The 15,182-nt window shown below is 38.9% G+C and overlaps 2 protein-coding genes across 2 annotated transcripts; both read right to left on the bottom strand.

Annotated features, from left to right (window-relative positions):
- Positions 1-6,606: 6,606 nt before the first annotated feature.
- On the bottom strand, positions 6,607-7,764 carry LOC111986470 (uncharacterized). Its single transcript, XM_024018104.1, has 2 exons — positions 7,165-7,764; positions 6,607-6,774 (listed from the first exon to the last, which is right to left on the bottom strand). Exons 1-2 carry the CDS (start codon positions 7,762-7,764, stop codon positions 6,607-6,609), a joined length of 768 nt encoding a protein of 255 aa, XP_023873872.1.
- A 105-nt stretch (positions 7,765-7,869) lies between these two features.
- On the bottom strand, positions 7,870-8,409 carry LOC111986469 (uncharacterized). The gene has a single exon (XM_024018103.1). The coding sequence runs from the start codon at positions 8,407-8,409 to the stop codon at positions 7,870-7,872; it is 540 nt and encodes a 179-aa protein (XP_023873871.1).
- Positions 8,410-15,182: the final 6,773 nt, after the last annotated feature.

Raw genomic sequence — 15,182 nt, 5'->3', positions numbered from 1 at the left:
TCATTTCAGAAGCATTCTTCAGATAAATTCGGGTTGGGATATACCAAAGGAGGTAGTTCAACTGTTAAAATCACCAAGGAAGTGAAATTTATGCAAGCCAAAGAACCCGTAGTGGTTCATTCTATACCTAAGAAAGGAGAGGATGAAAAGATGAATGTGGTTGGCCAATGAGTGTTGAATAGGCCCCGTAACCAATTAGTGATCAGACTTGAAGCTGAGGAAGATCTCTTCCAAGATCACAAAGAGGTCCTAGAATGAATCATTTCCGTCACCATTGCGGATTGCAAGGACATACCAAACCGAATTGTCATAAGCTTAGAGCATTGAAGAATGCTAATGATCAAAGGTTAAGAGGACCAAGAAATGACAAGAGGATATGGGTTGTTGAGCCATCAAGAGGTCGAAATGGTGATCCTGGTGTGATGGACATGATGAAGATGATTGGTGCATTCACCACTTGCTTGGAGAGCTTCACTAGAAGGTTTGAAAGTCCTAACTCTCGTACCCAATCCTATAGGGATATCACCCCAAACGCACGTGACGTGTGGGTGAAGAGGAGTACTCATGCATAAGCATTACAATATGTCCATGCATTAATTCTTCCTATACTTTATGAATATGCTTGGTTGTGTGTTTTTGCTTGTTTGTGTTGAAAAATGTCTGGCTGTTTACTTGTTTCTTTTTAAATGTTTTTACAATGTTGTTTTTTTTTTTTATCAATCTTTTCTTACTTTTATGTCAAAAATCCAAAAACACATAAAAAGTAGAAAATCCAAAAAGTTTGATCGACTTTGTTGAGTTTTGTCTCAAAACATGTTTTGACTTGTACCTTTGTACTAATGGCTTTGTACATCTATGAGCATACCTTGTTTCTTATGCACTCATATCATTGTGGAAGAAATCTTGAAATCTATGTGATTGTTGTAAATAGATCTTCAAACTTCATGAATGATTAGTGAATGATTTTGTTGATCTTGAGACATGCATAGACTTGTTCCTATATATCTTCCCACTTTTTATTTTATTGCTTTTAATTAAAGAGCTCACCAAATGTAAATCTTCAAATGAAAAGAGATATTAAGCTGCAAAAGCCTGTCGCACATACTAGTTTTTGACTAGGAAAAAGGGAAAGCGATAAAAAATAAAATTGTATGATGCCCAAAAAGCCAAAGGCTAATTCATCAAAGTGAAATATTAAAAATTTCAAGCATCAATCTCAAAATGAGATGTGTTTAGTCAAAAAGATCAAATGATATGTTGAACATGGAGCCAAATAAAAAGTTTCAAAGATATTGTATTCAAGTTTATGTGGGAGGTCAAATATGCATATTTCTATAATTGAGATGGGTTACATTATTTAGTGCTAGTTGTGTATGCCTTGATTGAATTGATCATTGAAGTTTCACATTAGACTAAGGGCTATCTCATTTTTGATATCCACACACATCACACATGTCTATGTTCAATGAATGTCATATTCATTTGCGTGATTGTACTTGATTAAATGTGTTTTCACATGCTCAATCTTTGTTAATCAAACACCAAAAAGATTTTTTAGTGTTTTAGTTGTCTTTGGAAAGTATTTTACTTTTACAAAAGTTGTCAAAATTTCAAAAATAGTGTTGCCCTATTCTGGCAACTCAGTCGCGGGTTGGTCCAGCTGCATACCCCAGTCACGAACTTTACTCAGAAGGTTTTCACGACTCATTGGCGACTCACTGGTAGGTAAATGCCCTAGTCGCAAAAAATACTTAGAATATTTTTCAAAATTTGAGTTTTTATGATTCTCGCGGCTCAATGTGGTGACTTGTTTGTGGGTGGAAGGTCCAGTCGTGAGGGGTACACAAAGATTTTTGTGGCTTACCTAGAGACTGTCTCGCGAGTAGACCTTCCAGTCGCGAAAAACACTTATAAAGATTTACAAGAATCTTGTTTTCAAAGTGTTTTGCGGCTTAACCTGGCGACTAGCTGGCGACTTGATCCAGTCGCTTTTTTTTTTTTTTTTTTTTTTTTTTTTTTTTTTTTTTTTTTTTTAAAAAAAAAAAAAAAAAAAAACCGCGTGTTTTGTGCATATTGGGCAGTTTTTAAAATCATTTTAGTTTTCCCTTGAACTTTTATGACTGTTCATTGCCTCTCTCTCTTAAACCTTTGACAAACTCACCGTGTTTGTTTCTGAAAATCCATTTTTCTTCATCATTTCAACCTCATTCTCCAAGAAAAAGGTATGGGTTCTCTTACTTTCACTTGATTGTTCATGTTTATGGTTTTATCTTCTTGAATCTGTGAGTTGTGATTTTGATTTTGATATGTGTGGTTTGCATTGTTTGAACATGTGTTTTATGTTGGGTTTGGTTAATTTCTTTTGAGATACTAAATATGTTTGGTATCATGCTTTACTGTCTCTGGTTAGAGTTTGTGCTCTGAGATGATTTTCTTGACTGTATTGTTTTTGAACATATCATGCTTATGGTATTATGTCACAATGATAGTTATTTATGACTGTGTGATGCTCTTTGATCAATTTCTACTGAGTTGTCTTTGAACAATCATCATTTTTGGTCACCATTTAATTTCTTAGATTTTCATTGCATAAGTGTTGCTCATTTACTTGGTACTGTCTTGATTAATGGTTTGTGTTTGGGTAATATCTATCTTTGAACTTTGCTGCTTACCCAATCCTTCAACTAACCTGAATCTAATCATATTGTGTTCCATGTTATGGTTTTTTGGTCTTGGTTCTCTGCTGTGTGTCTTCTTCTCTGAAGATGTCACGCCATTCCACTAAAGGAAAAGACATTGTAATTGATGCTCCATCCCCTGTTGCTTAGCGAACTTGTCGCTCGACTCAGTCGTCTCAAGTCTCAAATAGTGAAAGATTCAGGACTCCTATTGATTCACAGACCTACTCACAAATATTTATAGATACTCCTACAATTGTGGAACGTATAGTACGATCTGACTCCTTGGGAACAACATTTATTCCTAGGATTTTTGAATCAAGGGATTGGGCTGATCTGTTCGGAAATTTCGTAGACTCGGTTAATGAATTGGTTAAGGAATTCTACTCTAATGCCAAATACACCAGAGTAGAGTTGAAGTGCTAGGTAAGAGGAATAGAATTCTCCATCAATCCAAACTACATTGCTAAGGTTCTTCACATTACCAGAGCAGCAAATGTGAACCTCACTCCATATGATGACAGACTACCTCAGGTACAAGACATTCTTCAAGTTCTTAGGCCTGATCATGAAGTTAGAAGCAAGGGCTCCTCTATAGGCACTGCACAGTTTTCGCCATAATTGATGACTCTAAAATTGATCATGTTTTTTAATCTCTACCCATTGCCTAACACTGCTTTTATCAATCTTGGAAGAGCATAATTTCTCTGTGATCTCATTTCTGGTGTACCAATTGACATCTATGCTCACATATTTTAGACCATTGGGAAAGCAGCAGCTCGATCAGCAGCCCAAACATGCCTTCCTTTTTGCAGTCTCATCATGAAGATCTTGCTTTGTGAAGGTGTCCATTCACCAACAGATGGACAGATTATACCGCGTTCTTGACCAATATCTATGATGACTCTTCAAGCAAGCAAAAGTCACTCCTCTAGAACACCTAAGAGTGAGCCATCCACATATGAAACTCTACTTGCTCATGGTTCAGTTACACCTGTGCAATCAACTGGCACTCCATCTATTCCCCCTAGATTTCAAACGGCCAAGCAAAGCTACCTGATTGAAAATGTGCTTCATCGGATCTCCGATTTGGAACGGCTTCTCCACTCCATCAATAACCAAACTCAAATGCATCTCACAACCATTGAGACACAACTGGATGCTATGCAGCAAAAGTTAGAAGATAACCTTTAGCTATTCGTGCCAAAAAGAGGAAGAGCAGCACATAGTAAGGGGGAGAGCAGCACAAGAATCAGAAGGAGTGTGCATACTGAAAGGGGGAGTTATGTGCTTAAAAAGAGATGATATAGTTGATATACACTCACACATATATACCTGTCTTGTCTATAGATATTTGCTTGCTAGTTTTGTTTTTAACTCCTGTGTGGATATGGTTATAATACTTTTGGGAAAACTTGTGGTTAACTGGTATATATATATTTAATATATTTATGATGTTTTATTTTGTATGTGTTAAGGGTTTGTACCTGTTGCTTTTGTAAGCTTTTAAGGTTTATGTACCCATGCTTTGTAACTTTAGTACTTGCTATTAAATGTCATGCATTTTTCTTTAAGTACATCACTCTTGTGCCATTTGTTGGATTTTATATCCATAATACAATTTCCTAGTGTTGTTGCATTGGTTGAGTGTTGGACAAGCAAATGATTCTTTGTAATTGAGCTTATTGGCTTGCATGTCCGGATGTTCATTCCATGTGTGAATGAGCATTGTGATCACTTTTTATAGTGATTGTTCGTTTTTGGTCAAGTCTTGGTTTATTACTTGTTTCTATTATGCTTGATCGCATTGTGCTTGCTCCATATGTATTACAAGTTTTTCTGCATACAATGATCATAGTCTATTGTTGCGTTTCAGGTTATACTTGTTTTTATGGTTCAAGAGCTTCACAGATTCTAGAGTTAGGTGTGAGTGAGTTTTGATCAACTGTTCCCAACTTACGCATTAAGTCTAGTGTTTTGGCATCCTTTTGCATCCGCGGCCACCAAAATCCTTGAGTCATCGCTTGGTGTGCTAATGAGCACCCCTCTACATGACTGCCACACACTCTGTCATGTAACTCAGCCAGAAGCTCATTCACTTTCTCGGGGTCCAAGCATGAAAGGTACAGTCCCCCAAAAGACCTCCGGTATAACTTGCGCTCTACTGACAACCAATATCAAGCGGCCACTCGACAAATCTTGTTAGCCTCTTTTTTCCTACTCGGTACTCGATCTTCGGCCAAGAAGTCAATGATCAGGTCCATCCAACATGGCTCGATTACTAAAACCACAGCAATGTCGACCCCGGTTGTACTAGCATTATCTGCCACACTAATACTCGGCTCCCTTATAAGCTCCACTTTGATTAGCCGAGGCACCTCCTCAGTCATTGACGATGCCAACGTAGTTAGGGAGTCGGCGTGTCTATTCTGCGCCCAGTCAACTTAGGCTACCTTTGCTGTGTCGAACTTGTTCATGATTTGCTTTACTGCTTGCAAATATTCTTTCATCTGGGAATCCTGGGCCTCAAAGCTGCCCTAGACTTAATTAACAACTAGCCGAGAATCTGAGTAAATTTCTACCTCCTAGGTGCCCATGCCTAAAACGGTCCTTAATCCAGCAAGAAAGGCCTCATATTTAGCTTCATTATTAGAGGCTTTAAACCCCAATCTAAAAAAATGCTCCAACCGTATTCCCTCAGGACTAATTACGACAATTCCGGCTCTAGCCCCCGTGGCACTCAAAGCACCATCCACAAAAACTCTCTATGGGCGATTCTCTACATGACAGACTGTCTTCCTGTCGTTTTTTTGGAGAAAACACTGCAACGACATCAGCAAGGACCTGGCCCTTCACCGAGCTTCGTGGTTTGTACCATATGTCAAAAGAACCTAGCTGGGTCCCCCATTTCACTATTCGGCCCGTGAAGTCTGATCTCTTTAATAGCGACTATAAAGGATATTCGATTAGGACAAATACAGTATGAGCCTGAAAATAATGTGGCAGCTTCCTCATAGCGTGCACTAGGGCTAACACCAGCTTCTCTAAAGGTAGGTACCTTGTCTCGGCATCTACCAAGGTTTTGCTAATGTAATACACTGGTTGCTGTATTCCTTGGTCCCTTAGCAGTACGGTGCTCACGGCGTGATCAAATACTAAGAGATATATGAATAAATCTTCTCCGGACTTTGGTGCTACCAACATGGGCGCTCGCATCAAATAGTCCTTTAAATCTCGAAAAGCTCTGTCGCATTCCACATTCCACTGAAATCCTTTCCACTTCTTCAGAAGTTGATAGAATGGTCGGCGTGATAAGCGAATTTGGAGATGAACCGGTTAAGGGCAGCTAACATCCTGGTCAGCACTTGCACCTTTTTCGGATTGCTCGGCGGCTTGAGATGATTCATGGCTTCGAACTGGTCGAGGTTAACCTCTATTCCTCGATTAGTAATCAAATACCTCAGGAATTTACCAACCCCCACACCAAAAACGAACTTCTCAACATTCAGGCGCAACTTGTGTTGCTGAAGCACCTTGAACACTCCCTGAAGGTCTTCCACATGCCGTACTTCCTGTCTATTTTCAACTACCATGTCATCGATGTAAACTTCAACCGTACGTCCTATTTTATCCCGGAACATCCTCGTCATCATCCGTTGGTACGTGGCATCGGCATTTTTTAATCCAAATGGCATCACATTATAATGATAGTTGGCATCTGGAGAAATGAATGATGACTTTTCTCGGTCCTCAGGTGCCAGGGCAATCTAATGATATCCCTGAAAAGTGTCCAAGAAGCTCATTTTCGAGTGTTCGTATGCAATGTCTACCAACTGGCCGATCTTTGGCATAGGGAATGGGTCCTTTGGGCATGCTCGATTCAAATTCATGAAATCCACACAAACTCTCCACTTGCCATTCTTCTTCACTACCACCTTTGAACTTCCGACTTCACGGCCACAACATGCTCCTTGGCCGCTTTCCTCGGCCTCTGCTTCTTAGGGGAGAATGATGGGTCCACGTCAAGCTTATGGACAATGAACTCGAGGTCCACCCCAGGCACCTCATACGGACTCCAAGCAAACACATCCATGTTCTGCATAAGGAACAACAACATTTCTACCCTATCCTAGTTCTCCATGCTCGTTCCTTTTTGAAAATACTTGTCAATGTTCGGCAATATTTTAACCTTCATCAGTTTCTCAGCACAACCAGCCCCCATTCCTTCTCGGGGCTCTTGTAATTGCTATAATGATGCCTCCTTAGCGGCTTCCTTCTGTTCAGCCTACTTGCCCTTCCAACTAATTGCGGTAACTAGGCATTGCCTAGTCACTTGCTGGCTTCCTCGTACTACGGTAACACCCTGTTTAGTAGGAAATTTTACCTTCACGTGCAAGGTGGACGGAACGGCCCCCATTGTGTGAATCCACGGCCTTCCTAGGATCACCGTGTAAAGGGAGAACGAACTGACTACTATAAAGGTTACCATCACCTCCTTAACTCCTATGCTTACGGGAAGGGAAATTTGTCCCTCGAGAATCACCACCCTTCCATCAAATGAGACCAGCGATGTATCATACTCTGTTAAGTCCTGATTCTTCAACCCGAGCCCTTTGAATAGGTCTGAATACATCACGTCAGCCTCGCTCCTCTGGTTTATCATCACCTTTTTTACCAAGAAGCTGCTTACCCAGGCTGTGACTACCAACACATCGTCGTGCGGTTGAATTGTTCCTTTTAAGTCATCTTCATTATGCTTTGCTTTCTTCTCCGGGGGTCTTTTGTCTGGGGGATCTTCTACGGGCACAATAGTTAATACCTCCCTTTTGGTCACAGCCGTACCCCTTAGGGCAGTATGGATCACTTCAATCACTTCCAACGGTGGTGGGGGAGGGTTCCCTCTCTGCTGAGCACCTTGCCCGGTGCCCCGGTCATCGAGGTTCACTACGAACTTCCTCAAATGTCCTGCTTTTACTAATTGCCCTAGATGGTCTTTCAATACCCGGCACTGCTCAGTGGTATGCCTTTTATCCTTGTGATAGGTGCAGTACAGATTCTGGTTTCTCCGAGAGGGATCACTCCCCATCTTGTTTGGCCACCTGAAGTATGGCTCGTTCTTGATTCGGTCTATAATCCTATACACTGGTTCCTTAAATGTTACGTTCACCTCCCCCGCCTGCCACTGTGGCTCCTATATCTTTAAATCCTTTCGAGGCCTTGGCTGAAAGCCGTTCTGCTGAGGACGATTTATCAACGGGGCCTTACACTTACTATGCAACCTATCATCCCCCAGGCATTTATAGTCCTCAATATGCCTCATGAGCTGCCTCATGTCCTCGGGAGGCTTCTTTGTCAGCGACTCCCATAGTTCAGAATCCTCAGGCAACCCTATCCTGAAGGTGCTCGCTGCAATTTTCTCATTGCCCCCACCTATTTCATTATAAAGCTCCCAACACTGACTGGCGTAACTATGAAGGGTCTCCCCAATCCTTATCTTTATCAACAGTAAATCATCTACTGGTTGTGGCTCCCAGCTACAAGTTACAAATCGGACACCGAACTCTTGGATTAACTCAGTGAAAGTGTGGATGGAACCCTTCCGCAACCCATTAAACCATCTCAGAGCAGTCAGGCCGAGGCTCGAGGGAAACACCTTACACATCAGCACATCATTGTGAGAATGCAGAGACATCATGTGGATATAATGGCTGACGTGTTCAACCGGGTCCATTTTTCTATCATAGATATTGAATGGTGGGCGTGTAAATCTGCTCGGCCTTGGGGCATGTTCAATGTCATCTGAGAATGGCAACCGTTCAGCTCTGTGTAAGGCACGGCTCATTGCATCCATGGCAGCATTATGGGGTCGCCATTCTTCAGGGGAATCAGAACCTTGGTCTGCATACTCCCATGAATGTGAACGGTCCTGGTGATGGCGGGATCCCTGCGAATGTGAATGATCCTGGCGATGGTGGGATTCCTATGAACGGGAACATTCCTGACATCAATAGGAACCGGATTTATTGGACCCCATCCCATGGTGATCTCCCCTTATACCAGATCTCCTATCTCGGTTGTCTCAGTCCCTTCTCTGCTGTCTACTCCTTGCTTCCAACTCTAGATCTCTCACAACTTGCGTAGCCGTTCAAGCTCCTCATCTCTCTCATCAAATTGTCTATGCCCGAGGCACCCGATATTGTCTGTTGTGTTTGGTATGACCCCTCATCGACACCGAAACACTCCTCCTCTTGTTCGCGGTCCCTATCTTCACATTTCTTTTGCCTCCTCTCTTGCTAAGAAGATCCTCGAGAAAACCCCATAGAACCACTTGCGGCATTGCTCTCCGAATGTCTATCAGACATCCTCCCGAGATTGAGCCTCAGTAGAACCACATCGTTGTAGGAGATTCCCACAGACAGCGCCAATTGTGCACGCCAACAATGAGGCTATTGGGCCAAACCTCCCTTGGGCTCACAACTTACTTGTAAAGTGGGTTTTGGATTTCCTACTTTAGGTTGTTCTCGACACAGAGACTCAATGAAGCTATCTCTCCCTTCCCATGTGTTTTCTCTCCTTTTTCCAACCCTCTCCTCTTCTAACTTCTCATATTTAAAGCTCTAAATTAGTTGAGGGATCATGATTACTATCACAATTAGTGCAATTGAAGGTCCAATATCATCAGCCGCAAGTGGATGGTTAGGTGGGAGTGGAATGTGGTGAAAGTGGCCTTGGAACTTAGTTCCTACACCAGCAGGCATGCTCGGCAGCGGTGCTTCTCTGGGCACTATGGGTATGCTAATGATGATGCGTTTGGACATTATTCTTCCTTTATTGTTCGATAATGGTTCACCGAGCAAGGATGAAGTGATGAAACTTGGGCTTGCAGTTCGTGTGGGTTTAGATTGGGGTTTTGAGTATAAAGAGATTGGGGCCATAGGCCGTGCTGTTGTGTTAGAACTTAAGGCCCAAATGGATTTGGGCACCATGGTGCTGTACAAGTTTTATTTATTAATTATTATTATTATTATTGCATGCTCTATTGTTTCCCTTTTTTCTTGATATTGTTTCCTTCACATTACAGATGTGCCACTAATTGCACGTGGCACTTGTGGGCCAAGCAAGTACTTAGATATTTGGGATCTTTCCGATGACCTAGAAATTATGTTGACACTAAATAGTATGGGTCAGCCAATTGAGAAGGAGGGGAGGACTTTTAGTGGGTGGTTGGGCATGATTACGCAAAAATCCCATATGTTCTCACTTAGATATCTTTCTTGGGATGAAATGCTAGACAAATTTAAAGAAGATTGTTTGGATATTGTTCAGGTATTAAAGAAGCTATAATACTTGTAATTATGACATTTTGTACTAAGTTTTACATAAGTATTTTAGCTAGAAAACATTTGCAATTTGCAACCTCAACTCTTTGATTGTAGCAAAAATACTCCATGCCTAACAATCCTATTGCATTAATGGCTCTAAAGAAATTGACCTTACAAAAAATTGGGAAGGCTTGGAGGGATCATAAGTGTAGGCTGAAAACGAAGCACTATATACCGGGACCAAGAAACAAAGCACGAGTAAAGAGCAACTGACAGAAGGGATGCATACCAGAAGATTATGATGTACTTGTTGAGCATTGGTATTCTGACAAAGCAGTGGTATTAATCTATCTTGACACTTTTATTTAATTTTTTAGCACTTTTTTATTATTACAAGTTGGTTAGAAACAATATGGCAATCTATGACTAAATGGAGGATTATAATGTTGATGGCATTGGTTGTTAATTGGTTGTGCTGTCTACCATTCCATGGAATAAGAATGTTTCTGGAGTAGTTAGTTAGGTGCAATATCATAGTTATTTTGATGTGGAAATTAATATTTATTTCAATTAGGACATCCTTTCTCTTCTTCTTGGCATGATTAGTGATTTTGATGATGTTGGTGCCCCTTCACTATGGCAGTTTAAAACATCAACTAGTTTCTTTCTCTTTGTTCTGCATTTAAATGGGGGTAAGAGGGTCTAGTCCTGTTGCTACCTACAAAGAAAAGAGCGATAGTATTAGAAAAACAAGAAAAAGAGTAGTTATAGGAAAATCTGATGCATATTTTGTATTTTAAATTGGTTTAATGAGTGATGATGATGTTGGCAGCTTAAACCTGTAATTTTGTTGAATTTAGATAGAGTCAAACAAGAATAAAGAGCATCGTGCTAAACAGGAAGACTTACATAATGCTAGTTCCTGTAGCTATGCTATGCACGCTACAAAAAAGGTAATAACTACAATCATTAATATTTAAAAGATTTTGATTTCTCTCTAGTTTATATGGAACCAATATTCATCACTAAATAAATATAATGTTCATAATGTAGGCAAAACAGGATGGACGTCATGTAGAGCATGCAGTGTTATATCCAATAGTTCATACTCGTAAAGATGGTAATCCAGTTAATCCTACTATTGGATGAAAAATGGTGAGTAAATATGTAAATAAAGGATTGATGAACATTTTTTTTTCTAGATAAGTTTTTGAAGGTTTGATGAATTGGGCGTTTAAGTATGGTATGGTGTACATTTCTGGAGTTAATTTGACTTTCTTTAATATGTATGCTTAATGGTGCCATTTCTAATATCTCTATATGAATGATACCTATTTTTAATTTTATTGTTATTTGTTATGTAATGCGTTCCATGAACTGTGCCACTTTACGATGAATTAGAATATAATAGTCTATATAAGCCAAGTATGTCCCACAAGAAAGTGAGATTATTTTGATGAATAAAGTGTCATTTTATTGTTATTTTTTTCCCCTTGCTTGGTGCTATCCAAGCAAGCCTAGGTGCTGCCTCTTCTCCATGTTAGACACGTATGAGTAGCAGCTTGACTTAATGCATATGAATCAGCTAGTGAATCATGTATGCATTACCAGAAAGTGTGAGTAAGTAAAGTTTTGCATCAATAAGCAAGCACCAGTAACAACAATAGTGCAACATCAACACTTAGTACTAGACACCAGCAGCTTATTATAAAAGGCAGTTTATTAGTAAAGTTGTGTATATCTTTGTAATTGAAGGTTAGAGTCACGTGCTTATTAATGGATTGTTTCATGTGCTTAATTATTGATTACTTAGAAGCCGTATGCATGACAGTTAGTTAGATAGACTATTAGATCAATATAGCTAGCTAGCAGTTAGTGTTAGTCAGTTAGTTGTGTTCAAGAATTGTATAAAGGCGTGGAGATGGATTGTAAGAGCCATGCAATGAGAATTCAGTCTATTCTTAATCCTATTCTTCTCTAATCCCTTTACTTTCTCTCTTTTCAATTTGCATTCTTCTAAGAAGCACGGCTGCCTTCTTAGTCAGTCACTCACCATTTTTCTTAGCTTAAATAGTTCTTATCAATCCTTTATTTACATATTTTTCTTGTTGTATAGTTCTGGTTTGTGTTTATCTTCTGTTATTATTTATGGAAGGATGCTAAATGAAACTTTGTGGGTGCATAGGTGACTGTCACAATCTTGGAAGAGCTCTACCAGCTCTTATCATTCTAGACTGTGGAAACATTTTAAAATAAAATTTATTTATGAGTTGTTGTTGTTGTTGGTTAAAATTTCCTGCCTAATTTATTTATTTAGCTGTTGCTTATTACCTAATGATGATAATTACTTGCTATTGCTATTACTTGAAGTTGCTGCCTAATTTTTTTTTTTTTTTTTGGTTCGGGTTCAAATGGAGGAATTGTTGACTGAACCTGCAAATCAATTGCAGTCATCTGACACAACCGGTAGTATTGCATGGTCAACGGATGATGTATTTGCAAAGGTGATGGGTAAGGAGTGCAAAGGACGTGGGGTAGGATTTGGTCCAAACCCAAGTGACGGAAGTAGAAGTGCTTTCACAGACTTTCACATACAATCAAGTCAATCAAGGGACAATGAAGTTGCACAACTGAAGGAGGAATTACTATGAAGGAAAAACTAGCATGTTTTGATCAAAGGCAAGAAAAACTTAGGAAATTTGAAGATATGGAGGAAAGAATGGCTCACATCTTATAAGAAGTGCAACATCTTTACATGGTAGTCAGGTATTACATTTTAATGTTCCATAAATGTATTTAATGTTTGCATTTTTTTTATGCATATTATTGTGTTTTTCAACATGGTTATTATTATATGAACTTATTAACTAAAGATCATCAACTTCATCCCATCAAGTGCATCCCAGCTCTCAAGGAACAATGTAATCGGTTTAATGTTGGTGTTCGAGGGCTTTTTTTGTGTACAAAGAACTACATATAACAACCGCATCTTTTGCAAGTGTTGAAGGACATCCTCTAACAATTTGGAACTTTGATTATGTAATTAACTAATTAGTTTGGGCTGTTTTTTTATTCGTAGGACCCCATCTTTTTGTCAATCTGATGATGATGGTATCATGTAGACACTATTATTTATATTGTTAATATATTTCTCAACTTCATCACATGTTATAATATATTGTGTTAGTTTGGAAACATTTGTTGTATTGTGTAAACAGTAGGTTCTTTGTATTACAGCAAGCTATCAGTATTTGTTATGAGTAAATAGGTTATTCTGGGGAAAAAAAAAAAAATTACCTATAGCGGTGTTCCAAAGCACTGCTAAAAGTGTGCTGAGAACATTTTAAGAGAACCCTTGTAGCAATGCTTCTTGCCCGCCGCTAAATGAGGACACCTATAGTTTGGACTACCGCTAAATGTTGATTCACCTAATTCCTAGCCTTATATGGTGGCGGTAAAATGCCCTCCGCAATAAACCAAATCTGCCTCTAAAAGTTACCTATATAGTGGTGCTTTTTATTATCGCCGCAATAGATCTACTGTGGCACTTAAAAGGTGGTGTTGATAACCGTCGCAATAGTAGCCACTGCTAAAGGTCAAAGGTGCCTTTAGAGGCGCTTTTAGGATGCCGCAATAGCCCCTTTTTCTTGTAGTGATAGGTTTTTGCAATGGAGTTGGAACTTGTTAGATTTGAAAACATGTAGGTAAAAGCTAAAGGGGTTTATTGATAGGATGAGGGGGTAGTGGGTATCTAATCATTTTCCAGGCTCGCTTAGCCGTGTTTTACCCTACAAGTTGAAGGTGCTAAAGTTGGATCTGAAAAAGTGGAATGAAATGGAGTTTGGAAATGTAACAAGAGGAAAAACACATTGCTAGCTTGCATTTAATCATTGGATATGATCAAGGAGGTAGATTGATTATGTTAAGATGCAATGGAAATGGGTCAACAAAAAACTTGAGAAAATGTGTTGTTCGAGGAAATAAGCTGGAGGCAAAAGTCTCGAATGATTTGGCTAAAGGAAGGGGATAAAAATACGAAGCTTTTCCAATCGCCTCATGAACTTGCATTGTAGAATTAACACTATAGGACTGTTAGCTATGGATGGAAAGGTATTTACAAACCAAGCTGGAGGATACTCTAATTCTAATTGAAAACCTAATTCTAAATGACACAAGAAATCCCAAATTATTAAATTACCAAAATACTCCTATATCTATGAAATTAAATAAAAATAGTATTTTTTTATAAAAGGAAAATTTAAATGGGCTTTTAAGGAATGAAACACGTGTATTTTTTCAATGAAATTTACAATACCAAATTGAAGAAATATGAGAATCATTTTAAGTGCCGATGTACTCGATAGAAATAGCAAGTTTTCCGCAAAAAACCAAATAATTTCCACGATTAAGATATAATTCCAAGAAACATATATACTTCAAAGAAAATCAATGTCCATTTTTCTCCAAAGATTTGGGATCATTCAGACATAAGGAAAAGTTAAGGCAATATCTTAGAAAAATTTGTCACGCTTTTCGAAAGAAAATTACAACCGACTTAATGAAATGAACCCCAAATTGGTAATTTTTTTTTTTTTTTCTTTTTCACAAAATCTCACCCAATTCAAGTATGATGAAGGGAATTTAATGATTCAACGAAGTGATCGGATTTTAGTTAATGCTTAAGCAAATTTGGTCAAACTGATCAAAATCAACTAAAAACAAAATGGATTTTAATCATTAAATTCATAAAGTTCCTTGATTCAAGACCCGAATTTCTATCAAAATTTAGAGCTGGACAAAATATGGTATTGACAGTTTCGCATAAACAAGTTTTGAGTCAATGAGTGGCAGCTGCCATTGCATACGGTCTGTGATGCAGATGAGGGGAAATTGAGAGAATTCGAGTGAGCCTGAGCCACCACTATCTCATCTTCAATAATTAGTAGTAGTTCTAGGTAACAAACTCTAGACTATGACCCAATCAAAAAAAAAAAAAAAAAAATCTCTAGACTATGACTGGTACAAAGTTAACTTTAACAAGGCAATATTTGAAGAATCAAGGGAAGTTGGACTTGACGTTGTTATCCGTAACTCAGAAGGATTTGCTATGGTTGCTTTATTTTCACAGAAAAATTCACTTCCAACTGCAATGGAGATGGTGGAAGCTATAGCAGCTTGCCGA

This window comes from Quercus suber, unplaced genomic scaffold, assembly GCF_002906115.3.
Source record: "Quercus suber isolate HL8 unplaced genomic scaffold, Cork oak 2.0 scaffold_158, whole genome shotgun sequence".
NCBI classification, from domain to species: domain Eukaryota; kingdom Viridiplantae; phylum Streptophyta; class Magnoliopsida; order Fagales; family Fagaceae; genus Quercus; species Quercus suber.
The sequence above is the reverse complement of the archived record's forward strand: the minus strand, read 5'-3'. Positions and strand labels throughout refer to the sequence as shown.

Bases quoted from the DNA above. Each gene is read 5' to 3' on its own strand.
- LOC111986470 (XM_024018104.1), bottom strand. From the start codon at position 7,764: ATGGGGAGTGATCCCTCTCGGAGAAACCAGAATCTGTACTGCACCTAT. The intron at 6,775-7,164 runs GTAACCTTTATA...TTCCTTATGCAG, and splicing joins TAGGAGTTAAGGAGGTGATG to AACATGGATGTGTTTGCTTG.
- LOC111986469 (XM_024018103.1), bottom strand. From the start codon at position 8,409: ATGGACCCGGTTGAACACGTCAGCCATTATATCCACATGATGTCTCTG.